At 36.5% G+C, this 25,073-nt stretch overlaps 1 protein-coding gene across 1 annotated transcript in view; it reads right to left on the minus strand.

Annotated features, from left to right (window-relative positions):
* The window catches only part of LOC149562327 (Metallopeptidase M24 family protein), a 325,045-nt gene extending 316,966 nt beyond the window's left edge, over positions 1 to 8,079 (minus strand). The window contains exon 1 of the mRNA XM_089825850.1: positions 7,589 to 8,079. Within this exon, the coding sequence (XP_089681976.1) occupies positions 7,589 to 7,891 (303 nt within the window). The 5' untranslated portion in view covers positions 7,892 to 8,079. The remainder of the gene's footprint in view (positions 1 to 7,588) is intronic.
* Positions 8,080 to 25,073: the final 16,994 nt, after the last annotated feature.

Raw genomic sequence — 25,073 nt, forward strand, 5'->3', positions numbered from 1 at the left:
TACTATGAGATGAGAGGGAGATTCTATTGTTTTTCCAGAGAGACTCAGTCTCTTCCCTACTTTTTTAGATACGCAGACCAAAGGTGCTTTGCTCTCTATTTTTAGGAGGCTTTGAGGCTTTAGGACTACTCTTTACAGCAGCATTTGCACACGAGACTGCACCCAAACCATCTCATCACCTCATTCTTTACATTGGTCTCCCCAACACAAGGAACCAAGTGGTCTCTTGATCCTCCTTCAAGGACCCCCTAGATCATGCATCCTCGCAGTTCCTCCACATTGCTGCAAGCTTCCTCCTCACTTACGCTCAAAGATTCTTGGCGACAGCTTTCGGTCTCTTCCTACCGTAAGGCCTATCCTTAGGTTCTACATTTCTTCTCTGCTGCTTGGGAATGCTAGTGGGGCAGCTCAGTTTCTTTTCAGTTCCTTGTTTTGTTTTTGTTGTTTTATTCCTTCCCAGATACTGCTTGGTGCTCCTGCTGTTGGATTTCCTTTGGCCAGGCTTTTGTAGTTCCTCGGACCCACTTGTTGGTCTTCCATTGGACATTAATAAATGTATCTTATCTTATTTTAATTCTAATGATCGTTTCATGATAGAAACATTGTCTCTTTGTAAACTGTAAATGAACGTCTTGTTCATTCATTAATTCATTCAAATATTTATCACTTATTTGAGTAATAATTTTACCCAATACCCAAATCATTTTGGCTGTGCCAGCCAATCATCCCCATGATTCTAATTCTGATTTCAATTTTGATTCAGTAACTTAGAGCTGCAACCCTATTAGATATAGAGGATCTATTACAATAATAGATAAGACGTCTATTATTAGTTAATGGTTATCTTGTAAATATCTTTAGCTTTAGTTTGCTTTCGTTTTTTGCTTTCTCTGGAATAGAATGTTTCTATTCTTTACGATCGTTTCCTAAGGAAACATCGTCTCTTCCTTTTGTATAAATTGACCTCTCGGTCTCTGTTATTAATAAGAGGGTATTTACCAATTACCTCGTAATATGGTATCAGAGCTAAATACTTAAATTTTTTCGAAAAAATTTATAATTTCTTCTTGAAATTATTTGTTTAAATTTTTCCAAAATTATTTCAGTTAAATTCTCCAAAACCCACCTAGGGTTTTCTGCTTGGAGAAATTCCCGAATTACGGGTCTGCAAATTGCATCTCTGCATTTTTTTTTTTCAAACCTTTGCAAATCCGCCATCATTTGGAGGTCACACTCTGTCTTGCAACGTCTCAGTCTCTAATCATTTGCTGGGAAGCAGATTTGACCATTTTTCATCAAGAAATCTGAAATTTTTTCAAGCTTTTTTCAGCTAGGGCCTTTTTTTTCGAAACCCTAATTTTTGGGGTCGAAAAAAAATTTTGTTTGCAGATTCTTGGTGGGTTCTTCGAGAGCTCAACTGGGTTGTCCGTTTTTTCTGGGTGCCTCGATTTTTGTGCCTCAATTTTTGAGCCAGCGGATTCAAAAAATGACAGCAAATTCCTTCTGGGTTTTTCAAGCTCTCTTCTGGGTCATTCTCTGATTCTTCTGGGTCTTCCATATTTTTGCCTCGAAGAACGTGCCTTCACAGATTTTCATAGTTTTTCATTGAAAAACATGCCATGGCATCTCTGACAAATATTCTGCTCGAGCATAATTCCAAATTCAATGGTCGCAATTATGGAACCTGGAAGTAGCGCATCATCGCAATCTTCGAATATCGAAACACCGATCAACTTGTTCTGGGTGTTACGCAGCGTCCGACTTCTCCGGGTCCTGATCAAGATACATGGGATCTGAATAATCGAGAGGCAGTAATGCTTCTCAAACTATCCGTAGCTGATGACCAGCTTTCTCAGATTCCATCCGGCAAGACAGCGGCCAAAATCTGGACACATCTCAAAGGTCTTCATGAGACTTCCGACAAGAGCAGAGCCTTCTTTCTGAAAAACACTCTGTTTTCTATTGTCATGGATGAGCGCACCTCGCTCCAGGCACACCTGAATCGGATTCAGGAAATCCGCGATCAGTTACTTGCCATCGGTCGCAAGATGGAGGAAGAGGATATTGTGGTAATCACTCTTCGGAGTTTACCAAATTCCTATGAGCATTTTATCGAGACTCTCAACATCACATCTACTGGTGTTGATCTAAAGTTTACTGATCTCTGCACCCTGCTACTTCAACAAGATCGGTGGAAACAACAGTTCGGTAGCAGCTCCAATTCCACCTCCACTGAGCAAGCCTTTGCTGCGAAATCCTTTCAGAAGGATAAGGGCAAGTTTCAGCAATCATCTCAGCAGAAGTCTTCTGCTCCAGCATCCGATGGTACCAAAAAGAAGAACATTCAATGCAACTATTGCCACAAGTATGGTCACATGAAGGTTGCATGTCGGAAACGCTTAGCTGCCCAGTCTAAGTAATCAGGTTCGCAACCCAAAGCGAACAGTGCAGAGCACACTGAGCAGGCGAAATCTGCCTTTTATGCCTTCATGGCTAAAAGACCTGCAAATCATGTGCAGTCATCTGCCTGGTACATTGATTCAGGTGCGTCTCGACATTTCACTCACCGCAGAGACTGGTTTATTGACTACCAGCCTTATTCAAATTCTGTTATCTTTGGTGGTGGAGAAGAGTACACGATTGTTGGTAAAGGCAACATTCAAATTCAGTCTGTTGGGAGGAAGCTCATATTCCTTGATGTGTACTACGTTCCAGGGATGGAACTAAATCTACTCTCGGTCAGTCAGTTGCTGCGACATTCTCCACACTTGGCAGTCACCTTCAGTTCACATCAGTGCACCATCACTGATCGGGCGACTAAGTCTACTATTGCAGTTGGTCTTGAGGATCATGGTCTTTTCAGACTTACTGATTCTGGTGATTCTCAGGACTTAGCTATGGCTGCTCGACGATCTTCCATCAGCACACTTTGGCATCAGCGACATGGGCACTTAAATGTGCATTATCTCTCACAACTTGCTCGGGATGAGCTTGTTCTTGGTTTGCCAGAGATTCAAACCCAACAGCTTGGAGTTTGTGACACATGTCAGGCTGGGAAGCAACATCGCACACCTTTCCCCAGTGGCGATTCTTGGCGAGCTTCTCAAGTACTTCAGCTTGTTCATGCTGATATCTGCGGCCCTATGGCCACTCCTTCTGTTCTTGGGTACAGGTATTTTTTGTTGTTTGTAGATGATTTCAGTAGAAAAATGTGGGTGTATTTCCTTAAAAAGAAACCCGATGCATTTATTGTATTTCAGAAGTTTAAACCCTTAGTTGAAAAAGAGTCTGGAAAATCTATTATTACTCTTAGATCAGACAATGGGGGGGAATTTTGTTTTAATGTTTTCTCCAGCTTCTTGGATACACATGGCATCCAACGCCAATTCACCACACCCCACACGCCACAACAGAATAGTGTAGTTGAACGTCGGAACAGGACAATCACCGAGATGGCTCGTTCCATGCTCGAACACAGACATGTTCCGAAGCGTTTTTGGGCAGAAGCAGTTAACACTGCAGTTTATCTGTTGAACCGGTCACCCACAGTGGCAGTCAAAGGTAAAACTCCGGAAGAGGCCTGGTCAGGTCGCAAGCCCAGAATCAATCACCTGAAGGTTTTTGGCTCTCTTGCTTTTGTTTGGATCCCTGTTGCTTCACGCACCAAGTTGGATGCCAAGAGTCAGAAACTGATGCTTGCTGGATATAGCAGTCTTCACAAAGCCTACCGCCTTATTGATGTTGAGACATCTCGTCTCATATACAGCCGCGATGTAGTCTTTGATGAGCAGCGAGGACTATTCATGCCTGTTTCTCCTGTTCCTGATCCAGCAGACCAGCCTATGCAGGTTCATGATTTGGGAGTTCGACTTCCATTAGGTCCACCTGATGGGAGGGCTCCAGTAGCTCCTACAGCTCCAGTCCTGCCAGTGATACCTGTACAGCCACCTCTGGCTTCTCCTGCAGAATCACCTCGTTTTGAAGATGCTTCACCTGAGTTTGATCCAGATTCTTCTGATCAGGATCCTGCTGATCAAGCATCTCCTAGTACTACTGTTGGTCATTCTCCTCTCCGACCTAAGTGGTGGGCTAAGACACTTGCTGATCTTCATGATGATGAGCTCATTGATGGGAGAACTACTCGGAAAAAGAGCAAAACTATAGATTCTGTTAACTTCGCTCTTATGGCCAACATTCACAGTGTGTTTGAACCTCAAACATATTCCGAGGCTAAAGGAATTCCAGAGTGGGAACAGGCCATGCAATCTGAACACCAGAGCCTGCTGAAAAACAACACTTGGGTCCTTTCTGATCTTCCCCCAGGGAAGAAACCCATTAGCTGCAAATGGGTCTACAAAATCAAATACAAATCAGATGGTACTTTGGATAAGTACAAAGCTCGTTTAATGGCAAAGGGCTTTTCTCAGCGTCAGGGCATTGATTATGAGGAGACCTTTGCTCCTACTGCAAAGATGAGCACCATCAGATTAGTCCTAGCCATGGCAGCACAGTTTGGCTGGAAGGTCCATCAGATGGACGTAAAGAGTGCTTTCCTGAATGGTGATCTCCATGAAGAGGTCTACATGACGCAGCCTCCTGGTTTCAAGGTTGCTGGTAAAGACCATCAGGTTCTTAGATTGGTAAAAGCTCTTTATGGTTTGAAGCAGGCCCCTCGGGCATGGTACATCAAGATTGATACGTACCTCAGTGATCAAGGCTTCAAGAGGAGTTCTTCAGACTCAAATCTGTACATCAAGACTACTGACAGTGACATCATCCTTCTGGTTATCTATGTGGATGATCTGATCATCACTGGCAGTTCGGCATCTTTGATTCAGGGAATCAAACAACACTTATGCCAGTCTTTTGATATGACTGACCTTGGGCTCATGCATTATTGCTTAGGTGTTGAAGTTTGGCAACAGTCTTCTGGTATATTCATCTCTCAGTCCAAATATGCCAGGGCCTTGTTAGACAAATTCCGAATGCAGGATTGCAAACCTGCACCTACACCTATGGAGAAAAGTCTCAAGTTATCAGCCAACTCTAATTCTCCTTCCGTTGATGATACTACGTATAGGCAACTAGTAGGCAGCCTCATCTACCTATCTGCTACTAGGCCTGATATCAGCGTCGCAGTCAGCTACATTTCACACTTTATGACAGCTCCTAAGGCTGATCATTAGATGGCAGCAAAGTGTGTGCTTCGTTATGTGAAGGGCACTTCTGATTTCGGACTTCTGTATTCTCGGAGTTCTAATCCTAAACTTAGTGGGTTCACAAATTCAGATTGGGCAGGCTCTGTTGATGATAAAAAGTCAACATCTGGATATGTGTTCAGTTTGGGATCCGGTGCAGTCACATGGACCAGCAAGAAGCAGCAGGCAGTTTCTCTCTCTTCTACAGAGGCTGGATACAGAGGGACTGTTAAGGCAGGATGTGAAGCTGTCTGGCTTCGTCGGATGCTTGGGGATATGAAGATGTCACCAGCAGGACCGACTACTCTGTTTGTTGATAACGAAGGCGTTATCAAGTTAGCACGGAATCCAGTCTTCCATGAACGAACCAAGCATGTGGATGTTCATTGTCATTACATACGACAGCTGGTTGAAGACGGGACTATAGATCTACAGTATGTTCCTACCTCAGATCAGACTGCAAACATTCTCATCAAGCCTCTTGGTCCTGATAAGTTTGTCAAATTCAGAGGACAGCTTGGTGTGTTAGATAGATTAACCATTAAGGGAGGGTATTACAATAATAGATAAGACGTCTATTATTAGTTAATGGTTATCTTGTAAATATCTTTAGCTTTAGTTTGCTTTCGTTTTTTGCTTTCTCTGGAATAGAATGTTTCTATTCTTTACGATCGTTTCCTAAGGAAACATCGTCTCTTCCTTTTGTATAAATTGACCTCTCGGTCTCTGTTATTAATAAGCAAGTATTTACCAATTACCTCGTAATAGGATCTGCTATTCGGAAACTAAAGAACATTCTTAGAGAAGACTGACCTGTTCTGGGTTCTCTCTATTTCAAGCACTGTTATAGAAAAACAAATAGAGTGGCAGGTTTCTTGGCCAATTTCGGCATAGGAGTAGCAATAATTGTTAGAGTGAGCAAAAATATTAAAGTTGCTAAACTTTCGATAGAATGTCTGATGAAAAAGAACCTGCACTTTCATTTCTTCAGAGTTTTTTTTTCTGCCACTTCTTGCACATCAACACATTTGTAAGATATTTAATTGAACAAGTTGTTCTGGGGGCAGTTTTGTCACGTTCAAATACTTTCTTCTCTCAGTTTATTCTAAACTCATTTGTTAGGTCTACTTCATGATAAACCTCGGCGCCCTTGGTAGCAGATATAAGATAATGGCTTTCCATGGGCTCATTTCAGACCTGAGTCTCAAGAAAATATCAGATGAAAAATTGAACTACTAAACTGGTAGACGAAAGAGGTCTTATGGCTAGCTATTTATAAGGACTCTAATTGCAGAAGAGTGTACTTGGATTTGTCTTCCTTGTTGGCCTATTTTTTAAACCTCATAAAGGATAAGAGATTGATGAGAGAACTGGAGCACAATTTTCTCAAATAAGATTTTAAGGAGGGACTGGAAAAGCCCTGGCAGCAGCTTCCTCTAAGGTAGACTACTACCATTAGAAGGGTTTTGGGGGGAGTTGAGAACATGGAATAATGCTTCAGAAAGCTGGTTGGGGAACTGTAATGAGCACAAACTCACATAGTCAAAGATAATTTAACACCGTTGCATCTGGATAGATTTAAAAAGTTTAAAAATCTGAAAAGCCAGTTTACTCTTAATGCAGAGTCAAAAAAAAAACCATAGTTACCAAATACAGTATATTTAACAAAACCAATTTAAAACCAGAAAGCTTTTTTGATGCATGAATGTTCGACCTAGAGAATTTGAGATCGTTTAATATTATATCTCTATTTTCATATTGTGAGACACTTAAATATTAATCAATAAGTGCATGCATCTAACAAGCAATTGTATATACTTTTATAGTAATTATATTTTCATTTTATCTTAAGTTATTAATGCTGAATTCTTAGTAATTAAAACCTATCATTTCTTTTACATTTATCTTATTGTTTAAAAAAACATATTTCCCTCAGATTCAACTACGCAATGTTTTAAGAAAGTGGCTTATCTTGAAATGAAAGAAACGGTTTAAGATATTATTTGGAATGCACTGTTTTCAGAGACTCTCTAAATTGCTTTGATGTCAGCCGACCTTTTTAGTCCAAAAATTTGTATTGCAGATAATTCTACAGATGGTTTTACTTGTTATGCACTTTTTTCAAAGGCATTCTAAGTTGCTTTGCTGTCATCTCGCCATATAAAATACAGTTAGATTTTTACTGCTTTATTCCGTCTATATTTATGTACTTCTCATCGCAATAGGACAGGTTTAAGCATTTGAACACAGATACAAAGTACAGTTTTCAGTTCAGAAATATGTATTTCAGGCTGATGCTGTAGAAATCTGCATTAAAAATGTCACCATTTTAGGACGAGAAGAAAGCTCCAGTGAAAATATAGTAAAATTTAGAACTAGGAGGTTAAAACCTGGTGAGGGTCCTGCGAGGGGATTATGTAAGCATCCATTTGCAGACCCGGCTTGTGAAAAAGTTGCCTAAGAGCAGCAAGCTTTCTATCAACACCTTCACTCTTTTTATATTTGCGCGCTGAGGAAGGTCTCGCCACTACCGCTCCGCTACCTGTGGAATTGATGACACGCAAAATAAACGTCCTCTGAGGCGCTCTTCCACCATTTCTGAAGCCGAAAGTGCCCCTGCTACCGCATGTGGCGAAAGGGCCGCAGGACTTCAGCGCCAACACGCATGGCCGCTTCCAAATTACTGCTTCCATTTCTCGGTCAATGGCAAGGCGTGGAGGCGGCCGCCTGAGCTGCTGCTCTTCGATTAATGCTCGCGAAATGCGTCCCACGCGTTGCCAGTGAAAGGTTACAAACTCTGGGATTTTGATAATGAAAATGAAAAGCTAAAAAAAACAATGGGGTTTTGACAGTGAAAATGAAAAGAAAATTATACGTTTATGAGGTTAAGATAGTTTAAGGATATTATATTTTGAGGCATGCACTATTGCATTGAGTTTGACATTAAGGCCTACAAACAGATCTTAAAGAAGAAAAAATTTGATTTTATGTTCACAAAGAGAGAGGAGCTAATTTTCTTGGGCAGAAATAATTTCAAACGTTTTTGGAAAGAACTCCAATCAAGGAGAAAATAAATTGAAAATAATAATATTATTGCCACCCAATGGTTTGAATATGCTAAGAAACTTTATGAACAAGAGGGTGGAATGGGACAGCCACCTTTGGTCAATGATGATACAAATTTTTTCACTGTACAAGAGATAGAGGCAGGGATTAAGAAGTTAGGTGGAGGTAAAGCAAAAGACCTTGTTGCGCTCTAAGCAGAATATCTGAAGTGGGGTATGAAAACTCTTGCACCGCACATCACTGAAATTTTCAACAAAATTTGCCAAGAAGGGTTTTCGAAAGATTGGACAATCAACCTTGCAATACCACTTTTTAAGAGTGGTGATGTTAACAATCCCTCCAACTACAAGACTATAATGATCAATCCCCTCTTTGCTAAACTTTTTGGCAGCATGATAGAAACTAGGATCAGCAAATGGGCAGAAGAAAATCATAAACGTGCTAAAGGGCAAGCTAGTTTTAGGCCAAAGCACTCGACAGTGGATAACTATGTCACTTTGAGACACATTATTGAAAAAGAGTGGGAGAAAAAGGAAGAGGTATTTTGTTACTTTGTCAACTTTAAAAAGGCTTTTGACACCGTCCCGAGAGACAAGCTTTGGTTTAGGATGGAAGAATTGGGGGTTCCTATGCATCTCAGAGCTACTGTTCATAGGATGTATGAAGAGGTGAAAGTTAAAATCAGAACTTCATATGGCATTTCAGAATGTTTTAGGAGCGATATCGGGATCAAACAGGGCTGCCTTTATCTCCTACTTTGTTTGGTTTATATATTGACAAACTGGAAGAGTGGTTAAACATGCAAAAGGGTGAAGGCATTCAGCTAGGTGAATTTGTTATAAAGCTGCTCATATATGCGGACGATCTCATTTTAATTGCCAAATCTGTTTGTGGTTTGCAAGATCAGCTATCTTCTCTTGAGTGCTTTTGCGGAATGGTGGGGATGCAGGTCAATATTAGCAAGACTAAGGTTATGATTTTCTCTAATAATAAAAAATAACACCAACATGAATTTTATTATAATGGAAGTGTTCTTGAAGAAGTTGCAGAGTATAAATACCTTGGCATCGATTTCAACAAAAAACTAAGCTGGTCTAGCTGTAGGTATAAAAGGATATTAGGTGGGTGGAAGGCTTTTAATGCTCTTCAGAATAGGTGCCATGAAGCAGAGTTGTGGGATTGGAAAACTATTCAAACTTTGTTCGGTCTTCTTGTGCTGCCAGTTGTTCTTTACGGGAGTGAATTATGGGCCAGCAACACTACTATAGCACAATGGAAACAAATCGAAAGAATCCAAAAGCGCTTGATCACAAGCAAGTTTAAAATCAAAAGCACTGTTCCATATGATATCATGCTAAGTGAAATGGGGGCTGCTCTTATTGAGGCATTTGCTATGGTTCATCTTCTAAGCTATCTAAAAAGAATCGAAAAAATGGAAGAGGATAGATGGCCTAAAGTTGTCTTTAGTGACACACTATGTAAGTGAAAAAGGACATGGATGCAACAAAACATCAAATGGATGAGTAAATAGAATATTCAATTCAATATGTGCCCCACAAATAATAAATAAATAAAGGTCTTTGTCATGGAGAAATTCTACAAGAGAAATTGGGGAAGTGAGATCAAAAGGAAGAAATTATATTATATAAATGAGTTCAACCCCGCTTGTGATCAACTTCAAAAAGCATACATAGGAGCCAACATTTCTTGGAGGGCTAAAATTCTTATTGCTCAGCTGAGAACCAACTCTCACCAACTTCGTTGTGAGATTGGACGTTGGAAGAGGCCAAAGGAGGCTTGGGAAGAGAGAATTTGCAGATTCTGCAATTCTGGGAAAGTGGAAACTAAACAGCACTTTATTTTAGAATGTGAGGCCTACAAGAGTGGTAGAGATAAATTTGCGGACACTATATGTGACAATTCTTGGCATAACCTATTCAACGAAGAGTACATTGAGCAATTGGGTGGACTCATCATCATCCTGCACAAATAACGAACATTGCTACTTAAGTCTGCTTGAGTTGTCTTGCTGTCCCATAGGCTATTTTTAGCCTCGTGGACATTAAATTTTTATTTATCTATCTATCTTAACTAGTTATTGACAAAATTTGTTCGACTACATATCATATTAATTAAAGTTTAAATAGAAATTTTTTATTATTAGATATAAGAGATTCAGAAAAATACAAAGCAACCAAAGTACCACCGCGAAAATCAATAAGGAGGCCAAGCCTCACTATGGAGGAACATAATCAGTTGGACAACATAACAAAAAGAGGAGAAGGACTATCTAACTAAGAACATCATAGTAATTGACTACCCAAGTAGTCCAACCTAAAGGACCCTCCATCCAAATGATACTTTTATGTTCTTGAATTTGCATCAGCCTAAATAATTCTTCTTTTCTAGCAGTAACTTTCTTACTAATTTCTCTGTTCAGCCTAATGCAAGCTTGCTCAAAAGCTTGCAGATCATCCAAGGTTCTACGCCATTGGTATCCATGCTTCAACTCATAGTAAAAAAAGTAGCATGCCCATCATAAAGGAACCTTCTCATCTTGTCCCACTCGATCAACATAGTAGCCTGCACCTACAAAAAAAAAAATTTAATAAGTGAGTTTTCGAAAAAGATTCAGTAAGATCCCTCGGCTTACCTTGGTACATTTCCTCGTTCCTGCACTTCCAAATCTGCTAGAGAATGTTAGACAACAATATATTCCAAAATAAATTGGTATCTTTAGGAAGACCATTAATATGACCAGTAATAATATCAAGAATATTGATACCAATAGGATAAACAATGCCAAACATTCTCCATATTTCTTCAGCAAAAGTACAATCTAAAAGAATATGTCTAACAGTTTTAGAACTCTACATAAATTACAAATAGTAGAATTAGATAAATTTCTCTTAATAGGCAGCTTGTCCAACATGACTAACCATCTGAAGCATCTAATTTTAAGCTCAATTAAATAGAAGTTTAAAATAATAGAAAGTTTTTTAATATTTGTTTGTTTTAAACTTTTTTAAAGCTTTAATTTCTTATTATAAGATTTTTTTTACAAAACTTAATTTATGTTAATTTTTCCAAGTTAATTATTTATTTATTATAATATATAACATTAATTTGAATATTACAATAATATTCTTTTATTTGAAAATCTTATTTGAGGTTTAGAAAAATAAATGACATATTTATTTTATAATACTTTATAAATGACATATTATCTATTTTATAATATTAGCTTTCAATTATTTTGACAAATGAAAAAATGAACAAAGATTAGGTTTATTATTTTTCACAATAAATCAATCTTCTCATTCAAATACATTTTCTCATATTCAAGATTGGATAAGTTTTTAGTTTATCAAGGCTTTATTAGCATTCCTTTTGTTTTTTATGAAATTATCATACTACAAGTTTAATTAGTTTATTTGTAAATTTAAGTTATCTTTTGTCAATATTTACATTTATGTTTACCATAACATTTAATATATTAACTAAGTGCTTAAATTTTCCCAAATACTAGGCATTACTATACTATTGTGATAATTTTTGGATTCCATGGATTGTAAAACTAATATTTTATAAGATTTTTTTTCAAAATCTAAATGTGATTTATTAATATTTAATATTGATAAATGTAAATAAGTTAGTTTATATTTTTTTACTTTTAACTATTATACTTTTTTAGAATGTATTTTTTGTCATTCAATTTATAATGTTAAAAATATAATATACACTTATATTGTACATTTTTTTAGAAATATTGTTATTATTAAAATATCATTATTCTAGTATTATAATTTATTTATAATATACTAGTACAATATGATATATATATCCAATAGAAAATATATATCAATAATTATATTTATCGCTAAAATAAAAATTAATATTAGATTAATCATACTTTATAGTTAACAATTAGTAATTATTTATATAATTATAAAAAAGTACTTTATTATTACAATTATAATTATAGACAAATATAACTATATAACATTTTGTTGAAAACATATTGATAAATGTGATTCAATTATTGTTTTGTCACTGATGTCAAACCTATTACTTGCTAGTAAAACAATCACTTATATTGTTTAAGTATTATTATTTGTTTGATGATGAAGAGGATTTGATCAAATGAGGTAACAATAGCACCTAGAGGAAAGGTTGAGTTATGATATGAAAAGGAGTACAAGAATCAGTTAAGACAACAATATTATAGTGCATTAATAATCTACTTAAGGTTGCAAAGGTTGGTTACACTAAGCAAGTTTAGAAGAATAAGTTAAATGAAGTTTGTCTGCCAAGTTTGACCGAGTGGACAATAGGTGTCGAGCAAAGATAGTGCAAGTCGAGTAGACAATTAGTTGGAGCCGAGCAAACTTAATTTTAGTGTAAGCCGAGTAAATATTAGTTGATGTCAAGCACTAGTAAACTTTAGTTCATGCCCAGTGTTTTGATAGTGGATGTCAAGCAACGCAGTATGTGTTGAGCATCAGAAGCCTGTTAATGTTGAGTGTCAGTATTATGAGAAAGATCAAGAATTCGATGAATCTGAGCTGACAAGTTTATTTTCTTGGATTGTGTGAACCATGTGGAAGATACGATTGATGAGTTGGTGGCATAGAATTCAAGATGAATCGTTTTGAGGTGAATTCAAAGAGGATTGAAGGAGAAGTTTTTAGAAGGGAATGAAATGAAATGAGGGGTAGATTCATTGAATCCTACCTAATCTAACCTAACCCTAAAATGGATGATGGAGGTTGAATGGAAAAATATCTTAATTCTCTATTTATAGAGATGGTTGGTCAGAAACAAGGGTTGTCATGTGCGAGAACCTAAGGAAGACAAGGAGTCTAGGGTATTTGCTTCATTCAGTGACCTGAGAGAAGAGACTGCATTGGCAAACAAAGCAAGAAGGCTTAAGGGTATGGATGCTTGAAGGGTGAACAAACTATCAGAGCTGAAGAGTGTGAAAGCCAAGCATAATGGAGGACTAAAACAGAGATAGGTAATCTACAAGTGTGTTGTAAGTTGTTATGAGATCAAGCCTTACTATTACTCTTTAATCATTGTATTAGTCTAGGGTAAATCCTATGGATTAAGGTTGACATAACAATCATTTATAAATCCTTTAATCAGGTGACATTCCAAGTGAATGATCTAAAGTCCTTTAACAATACTCACTCCTAATAGGGTGATTGAAATCCTTTAATCGAGCCACGTTTAACAGTGTGCATTGTAACCTTTAACAAGGTTGGCCTTTCGTTCGGTATCACTTCAAAAGAGTGAGAATGAGTAGCATGCTACTGGTGGTTTTTTCCAAATTGGGTTTCTATGTTAAATCATTGTGTCAAATGTGTTATTGAATCTGTTATGTTTCATGTTTACATTTCTGCAAATTGATTTGACAGTAACCTACAAGTTTAAGTGATTGCATAATTTAATGGATGCATGCATGATGAAAATGTTTTATGGATATGAGTTTACTAAGCTATGAAAAGTTTTAATTGTACATCTGGACCTTGGATAACTAATTCAAGCGCCCCCCCCCTGCCCCCCCCCCCCAAGTTATTCTAAAGAATTCTAAAATTTGGTATCAGATTCATTTGCTTAAGAGGACTAGTTTGAAGGTACTAGAAGCACAAAGATCAAGATGTCAAAAAGAGAACTACCCAAGCTTAATAGAGATAACTTTCTTGCATGACAAAGTCTGATGAAGCTACACCTAGGAGGTCTTGCAGATCATGCACAATCTACCATTTTTGTTGAGCATATTGATCATGCTAGAGCCCTAACTGCTAAAGATTTAAAAAAGAAGAAAGAACACAACCAGACAATGTTGGAGATTGTCTCTACCCTAAGCTATGTTGAGTTTGATGATATCAAAAGTCTTGACAGTGCAAAGAAAAGGTGTGATGCTTTGCACACTATCTATGGAGGTGATAAGAATGTTCTAAGAGCTAAAGCTAAAAGTCTCAGAGGTAAGTTCAATGATATGAAAATGCAAGAAGGTGAGAATTTTGCTCAATATTGCTCTAGAATAAAAGATGTTATTAATGCAATAAGAGGAGCTACTAGTACAATAGATGATGATATTGTACTAAGCAAAGTTTTAAGAACACTACTGCCTATATATGTTATTGAAGTTTCTACAATACAAGAATTGAGATGTATACTAGGGAATAATTTAAGTCCTAAATGTCTGGTAGGTAGGCTCACTACTTTTGAGCTATCTAACTTTGATTATTATAAACTTGAAAACATTGAATATGCTTTCAAAGCTAAGCTATCATTAAAGGAACCTGATGAGAAGAAAAAGAAGAAATAGTCAAAATATGTGTCCAATGACAGTGATATAGATGAGGAAGATGTTGATCAACTTGAAGCACTATTAACAAGGAGGTTTCACAGAGGTAAAGACAATTTTAAAGGTAAGTTACCTATCATGTGTTTTGATTGCAATGAGGTTGGTCAGATTGTTGCTAGATGTCCAGAGAAGAAGAATTATAGAGGTGGTGACAAGTGCAAAAGTAGAAGAGATAAAGACAACAAAGACTACAAAGACAAAGGCAAGAAGTCTTGCTACATTGTTGGAGAGGAAAAAAAAGATGGATCTGAAGATCATGATGATGAAGGGGTGTATGTTGTAATGAAGGATGAATCTGACGAGGATGAGGCAATTGCACTAGTGTCTTGTGTGTACAAGAATGATAGATGGATCATTGGCAGTGAGTGTTCACATCACATGACTGGAAATAAAAGTAAGTTCATTACCTTGAATTATTATGATGGAAATAGTGTAAGGTTTGGTAATGATGCACCATGTTTGATAAAGGAAAAAGTTCAATCAAGCTCACAAAAAAGATTTTATGTGACAATGCTTATTATGTTGAAGGACTTAACTATAACTTGTTGGGTGTGACACGACTAAATAATTTGGGTTGTAAGGTTGAGTTTGAGAAAAAAATTGCTAAGATATATGATATTGATGGAAAACTAATTGGAAAATGTGATCAAACTAGAGGTAATCTATTCTATCTTGATATAAAGGATGCTACTTGTTTAATTTTAGAATTTGATGATATGTGGCTATGGCACAAGAGGTTATGTCATGTTAATTTGGATAACTCGGTTAGTATTAGTAACATGAGAAGAGTTAGAGATGTGCCTAAATTGAAAAGGCCTAACAATATAATTTGCAAAAATTGTCATAAATTCCCCCAACCAAGGCATAAAATTCTATAGGGACAAGAAAATTTCCTTGAATGCGATGAAAAATTTTGCTAAGGACACAAAGGAAATGAAGGATCTTGTGAAGATTGGTACCTACTATGAGCCTGCATCTATAAAGAAGTTGTGGAGGTTTTTCCTAAGGGCAATTATCTCCTACATTACGCTCAACACCAAGTTTGATAGGATTCGCACCCACCATTTCATTATTCTAAATCACTTGCAGTATGGAACCGAAATTTCCATCCCCTACTATATGTTTTTCTCTGCAAATAAGAGTATAATGGATTATAAGAAGAAAGTGTACTCTAGCCCAGCCTTCCATGAGGATTTGTTATTACTCATATATGAGCATTTTAAAGCTCAAACTCATGAAAGGGATGTTGCCCAAAAGGCAATTTCTTCTAAGGAAATAGAGAGCTCCTACCTCCCGTTCAACATGGAGGATATTATTGGTATGCACTCAGAAGATGAAGAGAAGGTGGCAAAAATCATGAGGGATATGGGTAAGAAGAACAAAAAGAAGCCATGGAAAGGATTAGAGAAAAGGATAAAGTGGGAGGAGGAATTAGAGGATGATTATAATGATGAGGAAGAGGGGATGGACACAAATAGGGAAGACAATGTGAGAGAGGAAGGAATTGTTGGAAATATATATGACAGGCTAAGTTACTGAGAAGGGAAAGGTGAATCAGTAACTAAGAAAAATTAATCCTTTATCTCACCAATTAATTATTCATGTGTATTCAGATCTAATCGCATGCATGAAAAGCTGAAAGCATAAAAATATTCATAACACTTTGACACACAATATGGTGACCTAGAAACCTTCCAAATAGAAAGTAAAATTGGGGTGGGGATAATACCCACAAGCTTTAGTACTATAGTATAAAGTTGGCCCATTAAGGCTTACAATGATCACTTCTAATGATCTGCCCTATTAGGAGCAATAAGGACTGTTAGGTCCACCTTGCAAAAGAATTGACAAACATATAATGAAGTATGCACTCGGTAAAGAGATTTACAAAAAGATTGTTGAGTCTACCTTGTGAAAGGATTTCAATGATCCACTTGTTAGGATGAAACAATGGCTAATCTCTGATCTGCAACTTAGTTTTTTGAATGAGATTCCTTTGAGTGTAATGATCACCTTGTTCTAATAGATAAATCTTTGTTGCTCCTTATACTATTGTAGCCTTTGTATTTCGCACTTTTGCTCTTCTCTGCTAGTTACATTACTTTCATACTTCTTATTATATGTGATACAATACATTAAATATATGCCAATCCAATTTACAAATCAACAAAGTTGGATACAATACAAGTTTACACAAAGTTGGCCCAACTATAGGAACTCGGGTTCTGAAGACTAACTTGGTCTGGTTATAATACTCGACATCCACTATCAATGCTTGGCATCATCAAGCATTTGGTAGACGTAGAAGCTTGGTCCATACTGATCACTTCCAAGTAGTCCAAACTTAGTCTGCACTAGTGACTCGGTGAATATTGTGAAACTTGACATACAAATTAAATCACTTGATTCACAGTACATAGCTTGGTCAATGCTATCACTATGAGCTTGATATAAATTGAATCACTTGGTTAACACTGAGTGGTTTGGTCAACATTGGATTCATACCACTGTAACTGCAAACTCGATAAGCACTACACAACTCCATTTGTACTAAGAAACTCGGTAAACACTAAGAAGCTCAATTTACACTGCTGATCACCATCTTGGTAGAAATTGCTCAGCATATACTGAATACTATTCTTTGAACTCGATAGCAACTGTAGAACTTGATAGAGTCTAAAATGCTTGGTTAATACTGTTAACTATACAATAAGCTCAGTAGATACTATCTGTCTGAATCAGTGTGTGTCACTAATAACAAACTTAGTTGCAATGTCAACAATCTGTCCTTTGGCATTAGTGACAAAAACACTTATTAGTAAAAACTAAATTCTCAAAAAGTTCAAAACACCTTTTATTCTCCATATTTTATCTTCAACTTAGTAGAGCACTCTGTTTTTGAGATTTTTCAAAATTGTTTTTGTAAGAGATGTTTCTCTGAGTATCTACACGCACACACACACACACACACACACACACACACACAAAATATAATGTTGATCCCCCATAAATATATATACAATATACTTTACATCTTTTCACATCTTCTCATCTTCACATATGACATATGCATTTTCTCTGTGTTTTTGTACACTACATCTTATATTATATCTTCTCCCCTTTTTTGACATTAATGCCAAAGGTGTATGCTATATACTATATAGTAATGCCAAAATGTGACAAGAAATCAGAATGTACATTTAGAATCAGTGTCATTGTCTTGTCCCAATTTTCTTGCAACACCTTGCATATGTGCAATGCAACTTGAACTTCTATTGAAAGTTATATCATATGGTTTGTAATAGAGAAGTTGTTATCATGGATGAGGGTTTTAGATATGTTTTTGCAATGCATCCATGTTTGGGAGAATCATGCCCTGTATGTCTACAATGTAGCTCTTATCCTAGCTTCTTCTCTTAGCAATTCTGCCTACATATCAGTTAAGAATCTGATTTTTGTATAGTGGGTGGAGCTGTAACTCAAGTCAAGTTGCAACTATTTTGCACTTCCCTTTAGATCTTCATCAATCTTTGTAAGTTTATCTTTAATTTCCTTGGTGAAATTTGAAAAATCACAGAGTTTACCGAATAATGAAGTCACATTGTTGCAAGAGGTCTCCAATTAGCCTAGAATAGTAGATAGATCTACTTGATAAATTTCAATCTTTTGTGCAATTAGCTCCAATACCTTATTCTCGAACTTCTTCTCTACTATCTATGACAATTTCTCCTGTCCATTCAAAAATTCATTGAATTTATGGACTGCCTCTGCTAATTAAGCCAAAATTGGTTGAGAAGTGTCAACCTCTATGTTGAGTACTTCTACAAGAATATTCTTAGCATCTTCAAGCACTTGAAATTTTTTATTCCTTTCTTCTCTAAGCCTCTGCTGTTTATCTCTCTTCTAAAAAATTTCTCCAAATATATGCATTTGATCAGGATTAAGATTGGAGATATCCCAATTCGGGATGAATATCTCCTCATCAAGCTCAATTTCTTCTTCCTTCTCTTTGTCTTTACTCAAAAATTTTGCACTTTTTTAAGGCTTGGTCTCAACTATCCTTGTACTTATTATTTGCATGCTAGGAATACAAACAATGGTAGAAATAGAAAGACTGGCAGAAAAAGTAGATACAACACTTATTGAAGAAATACCTTGTGTAACCAAGATTTATGGAGGAGGAAATGTTGATTGCTCGATAGATGAAGTGCTTGTCACTTCTGTCAATGAAGTACTGAGCTAAACAGGTGCAAAAATTGATTGAGTGCATGCACTTGCAATGTTCGACACATTCAATTCTGCAATAGTTTTCTCTGAGCTTGATGTTTTCAATGCTTCACTCAGGGAATGAGGAAGTGAAGCTATGACCACTGTTGTAATCTTCTTAGGGTCAATCTCCTCAATGTTATGAACTTCAGGTAGATCTTCCTCGGTAGCTTCTTCTTCTTGTTCTTGTTCCTCATCATCAATATTGTCACTATGTGTTACCTCTTCGTCATTAGTTTCCTCTTCCTTATCATGTTCACCATCATCCTCATCATCCTTGTCACTGACATTAACAAAAAAATCACTCTTCTTATGAAGATTATAATTATTCTTCCATGTGTTGTTTGCATTCCTTACCACATGTTCAATGTCATTTATCAATATTAGACAAGTGTTGAATCTCAAGGTAAGTTTTTCTTCATTCTTCTAAATGGAATATTTCACCTCCTTGTCATTCAAGCTTAGCATGCGTTGCCTTAGGGTTTGCTCATAAATATCTTTAGCAATTTTCATAGCATGCTCTGATCTTGGCTTGATTTTCTCCATCAAATTATTTAGAATCTACTGAGCAAGTTGGTCTAGAGAATATTTCCATTTGCCCATTTTAGACATTATCATGTCCTCAACTTGTTGCTTCTCTTCTACAGTTTTGATTTCATAATTCAATGATTTGAAGTTTGTTATGTTGGATCCCAAATCTATTTCTTTCAACCTTTCCTAAAAGGTGGGTGGAGGCTTCTTGAAAATTATATCCTCTACTTCTTCACCCATCTTTAGTTTCTTCCTAGATGTCCTCCTTGTGAACACTGCAGTAGATGGTTTGGTAGGTTTGGTTATAATAACCTTACCCTTCTTCTTTACAAGTTCTTCTTCTTCTAACTTTTCTTCATCTTTTGCATCATCTTCCTCAACATCATCTCCTTTACATTCTATCAATAGGAGAGTGGAGCTAGATTGTTTCAATTTTGCTATCCTCTTTTTCGCTTTGTTAATCGCCTGAGGGAGTTTTATTTCAATTTCTATTCTTGATTTTACTTCATCAAAAGTGCCAAAATATGCATCTTTTGAATCAACAGGCTCATTTAATAGTGCTTCAATAACATCTTTAGCTTCATCAATATTAACCTCATAACTTAGAGGCTTGACCCATACGATTCTTGGTCTAACTGCTTGTATATACACTTTATCACTATCAACCATGAAAAAAATATCATCTTTGTAATCTTCAACAAGTTTCTTAAGAATTATGCATCTATTATTCATCTTGTCCTTAAATGCAGCAAAATAGTTATCCATAATACTGACATAGTTTTCTCCCATTCTGATATATATTCATTAATTTGATAAAGAACAGGTACATCCTTCCACACAACTGTACCTTTGGATGGGAAGAACATTTGCACAAAGAGAAATAGACAAGTTAAGAGTGAACCAAACTTACAAGGATTGTTCTTTGAAGTTCTTATGCTCTCCATGTTCTTGTTGAACTAATTCAACATCAACTTGGCTAGGTTAAAGGACATATTATTTTTTACCACTTTGTATTCAAGATCCACTACTTCACATGATACATTGTTGAGTTTGCTTGAGTTGTATATCTTATGTGCAATGATATGTTTCCTAAAGTTCAATTCCATATCCATAACACAATTAATCTTCATTCCCCTTCCATCCCACTCAGCAAGGGTTTTCTTTTCTAGCTCGACCCCACTTAGGGTTTTGGTCAATTTTGCCTTTGTCAACGTAGGAAGACCAATGATCCTATGGGTCATCTTCTTTGTTATCATAATAGGTTGCTCCAACCACAACTATCCATTATGCACACTATTGAGGATAAACCTTATCCATTTAATTTGAAACTCTAGTGGCATGTGAGGAATGTGAGTCAAACCCTTAGCTTCAAGGTGTTGATGCTCTAGTTTTAATATGTCATTCACACATAGCTTCTCCAAGGTTTCATCCATTTCCAAGGTTCCAATATCTTGAATAACACATCAAAAATGTGAACGAATATCATTAATCAACAATACCTTGGATGGAATTTGTGATTGGGCTCCAATTGGATCTAGGGTTTTTGTGATAGTCAGACTTAGCTTAAAGTCTGGTGCCTTCCATTCCATGCCTTGAACTAACATCTCTAACCCTTTCTTAGTCTTGTTGCTAGAGGATGCCATTTTCTTAGTAGGTTTTATAAAGACATAGAAATCTTCAACAATAATTTGCACGGATCACTCAGATGCACTAAAATTAGCTCTGCACAGATAGCTCTTGAAAATTCATTGTGACAAATGAATTTGATTTCACCTTTTTATCAAATTTCACCTTTCAATCACCATAAAATTCCTAGTATGATCATTTTCTTCAAATGAAAGATTGTCTTCCACTTTGCTTTCATTAAATTCTGGACAGAGTCACCCATAACTCGGTGTCCACATGACAATCTTAGTAACTCCCGACCTTGCTCGGTAGGGTCTTGCAACTCGACCTCGCTTGGTAATGACTATCATTTTCTTGAACGCTCAGTGATCCTTTTGCATCTCAAATACTAATATGAATCTTTTCATTCTACTATTTGGAACTTATGTAAGTTGTCTTCTTAAGATTCCTAGTTCCAATTCTCCTTGAGAGAGATCATGTGGAAATGCTTGAGTCACCCAATTCTTGAGTTACAATTGCTTCATTTCTCAGAGTTGCATTCTCAGAAGATTTTGGAATCTATTGCTGTCTCATTTTCTTTCTAATGTTATCAACTTTTGCCTTGTTTTCATCTTCAATTCTTCCAGTATTAATAAGTTTTTATCAAGATGACCAAGTTTTGTACAAATGAAACATCTTCTGGTAATGTCTCTTGTTCTCATATGAAGTTTTATACAATTCATTCCAATGTGTCCAAATTCTCCATAGTAATGACATCTACACCAAGTGGTATAGTCCCAACCAAATATAGCTTTTACAATCTGTCCTATAGGGTTCAATATCTTTGTTTTGCATTCTAAGGATTTGTGCCTATGCTTCTTGCATTTGTGACATTTGCCTTCAAACTTAGGTTTCTCTTTGCATTCATTAGCTATATGACCATATTGATTGCAATTATAGCATTTTCCATTGAATTTAGGTTTCCCATTGCTCCAACATTTGTTTGATGTATGACCTATCTTACCAGAGTGATTACAAGTAGGTCTTTGATTCTTTTGAGCTCCTTGCTTGGATAATTCACCTTCTTCTGTATATCCAATTCTTGCTTTTTTTTTTTTTTCTATAATGGCTTTGCTCATTCAATTGATTCATATTTGCTTGAGATTTTATCATCCTCTCATTGATTTGACTTTTAGTTTTTAGATCATCCTACAATCTTTCATTCTCTAATCTTAGATTCATGATTTCTTCATTTGCATTGGTGAGTTGATCAATGAAGTTGGCTTGCTGAAGGGATAGGTGTTGAATTTTATTTTTCTTTCCTTCTATCTCTTATTTTATCTTATTTCTCTCTTCCATGACTTCACATAATCTGACTGACTGGGTTTCTTGTTCTCTTCTCAGCTTTCTTACTTCTTCTTGAAGGTTACCATTTTTCTCTAACAGTTCTTTAATTGCTTCATTGGCTACATTTAGATTTCTTGTTGAATGGATGTCTTCAATTCTTTCTTCAATGTAGTGTTGGTCATTCATCTATACTGAAAGACCTTTTCTTCTTTTCAAGGATTGAGAGACTTGCTCTTTTGCTTTCTTGAGTTGTCCAATAGCCAATTCCAAATCCAACTTTTCATTGTCAATAGCCTTGTCAAGTCTAAATACCTCCATAGCCTCTGATCTTTGCTCAAGTTGTTAAAATTCTTTCCTGAGAACCATAGTGCTTTGATACCAATTTTTGAAAATATATATGATAGGCTAAGTTACTAAGAGGGGAGGGGTGAATCAGTAACTAAGAAAACTTAATCTTATATCTCACCAATTAATTCTTCATGTGTATTGAGATCTAATTGCATACATGAAAAACTAATAACACTTTGACACACAATATAGTGACCTAGAAACCTTCTAAATAAAAAGTAACAGTAGGGTGGGGATGATACCCACAAGCTTTAGTACTGCAGTATAAAGTTGGCCCATTAAGGCTTACAATGATCACTTATGATGATTCGCCTTGTTAGGAGCAATAAGGACTACTAGATCCACCTTGCAAAAGGATTTACAAACATATAATGAAGTATGCACTCAGTAAAGAGATTTATATAAAGGCTATTAAGTCTACCTTGTGAAATGATTTAATTGATCCACCGATTGGGATGAAATAGTGGTTGATCTTTGATCTGCAACTTGGTTTGTTGAATGAGATTCCTTTGAGTGTAATGATCACCTTGTTGTGATAGCTAAATCTTTGTTGCTCCTTATACTACTGGTGCCTTTGTATTTCACACTTTTTCTCTTCTCTACTAGTTACATTACTTTCATACTTCTTATTGGACGTGATACAATACATTGCATATATACCAATCCAATTTACAAATCAACAAAGTTGACTATAATACAAGTTTACACAAAGTTGACCCAACTGCAGAAACTTGGGTTCTGAAGACTCACTCGATGAGATTCTGATGCTTGGCATCCACTGTTAATGCTCGGCATCATCATGCATTGGGTAGGCATAAAAGCTTGGTCCATACTAATCACTTCCAAGTAGTTTGAACTTGATTTGCATTGGTGACTCGGTGAATACTGTGAAACTCAACATATAAACTAAATCACTTGATTCACACTACATAACTCAGTCAATGCTATCACTATGATCTTGGTATAATCTAAATCATGGTTTGGTTAACACTGGATTCACATCACTCTAACTACAAACTCAATAAGCACTGCACAACTTAGTTTGTATTAAGAAACTTGGTAAACACTAAGAAGCTTGGTTTACATTGCTGATCACCATCCTGGGAGAAATTGCTCAGCGCAAACTAAATATTGTTGCTTGAACTCGATAGCAATTGTAGAACTCGATAGAGTTTAAAATGTTTGGCTAATATTTTTAACTATACAATAAGCTCGATAGATACTATCTGTTTGAATAAGTGTGTGTTAGTAATAACAAACTTGACTACAATGTCAATAGGAACTAGTAAGGCACAGGTAAGCAGACAGGTGGAGAGATTGGTCAAAAGGAAAAGAGGAGGGGAGAGGGAAATTGAGAGGGCTCACGAAAAGGGTAAGGTGAGCACTTCTGAGGCTCTGGAAGAGAGGAAGGAGGAAGAGGGTTTTGTAATAACTACAGTTTCTCTAGATGAAAAGGGAAGGAGAATTGCATGGAGGAGCTTTCATGCTAGCACATTGAAAATAAGGCTTGTTAGAGAACATATCAATCCAAAGGTGCTCAAGGGAAGGGATAGAAAAATTTAGTTGGAAGAGCTTATTGACCTAGCTCTGGTGATTCTTAGTGACAATGCTCAGGAAATGGGTATGAATCTCCTTAACAATGCCCGAAACAGCCGAGTGGACAATTTTTGGTCCATAAAATGGATCTTCAATGAAATTGAAGAAATTAAGTTCAGGTTGTAGAGATAGGAAAGGCCAGAAGGGGTGGATGAGAATGACAAAATTTGCAAATTGGAGGCTAGGGTTTTAGAGATTAAAAAAAGGGTGGAAAGGATGGAGACCATGCTCCATAGCTCGGCTAATTAGAGCCTTAACATAATTAAAGGTCTAAATGATAACATCATTTAGTTGCATGGGATGATGAAGGAAAATAAAAAGGGGAAGGAGGAAAAGGATAAAGAGGAAATTAGGGTGAATGATAAGGACACATCCTTGTAGGGGGAGAGCCCAAACAGAAAAAGGAGAATGGAAAAGAGGAAGAGGGAAGAGGAGGCTTCTCAGGATGATAGTAATTCAAAGACTAATGAGGTTGAGGCCAAGGAAGAGATGGAGTTCAAGAAACTAGAGTTGGCTAAAGAACTTGTACCCTGATTGTTTCTCTTTTTTTTTGCCAGTTTCTTGGCTTTTGGCCTTTTGGTTTTTGCTTCTGTTTGTTGGCTAGGTTAGGCCTGTTGTTTTTTATGTTGCTTGGTTGCTAGACCTAAACTTTTGATTTTTTTTTTTTTGATTACTAGTGGGTTTTAGGAACTCCTATAAAAAACTTGTTTTACTTAATAAAAAACAATGTAAGTTAGGCC

The sequence above is a fragment of the Cupressus sempervirens genome, chromosome 4, assembly GCF_028749045.1.
Source record: "Cupressus sempervirens isolate cs-2001-9-10 chromosome 4, ASM2874904v1, whole genome shotgun sequence".
NCBI lineage: Eukaryota > Viridiplantae > Streptophyta > Pinopsida > Cupressales > Cupressaceae > Cupressus > Cupressus sempervirens.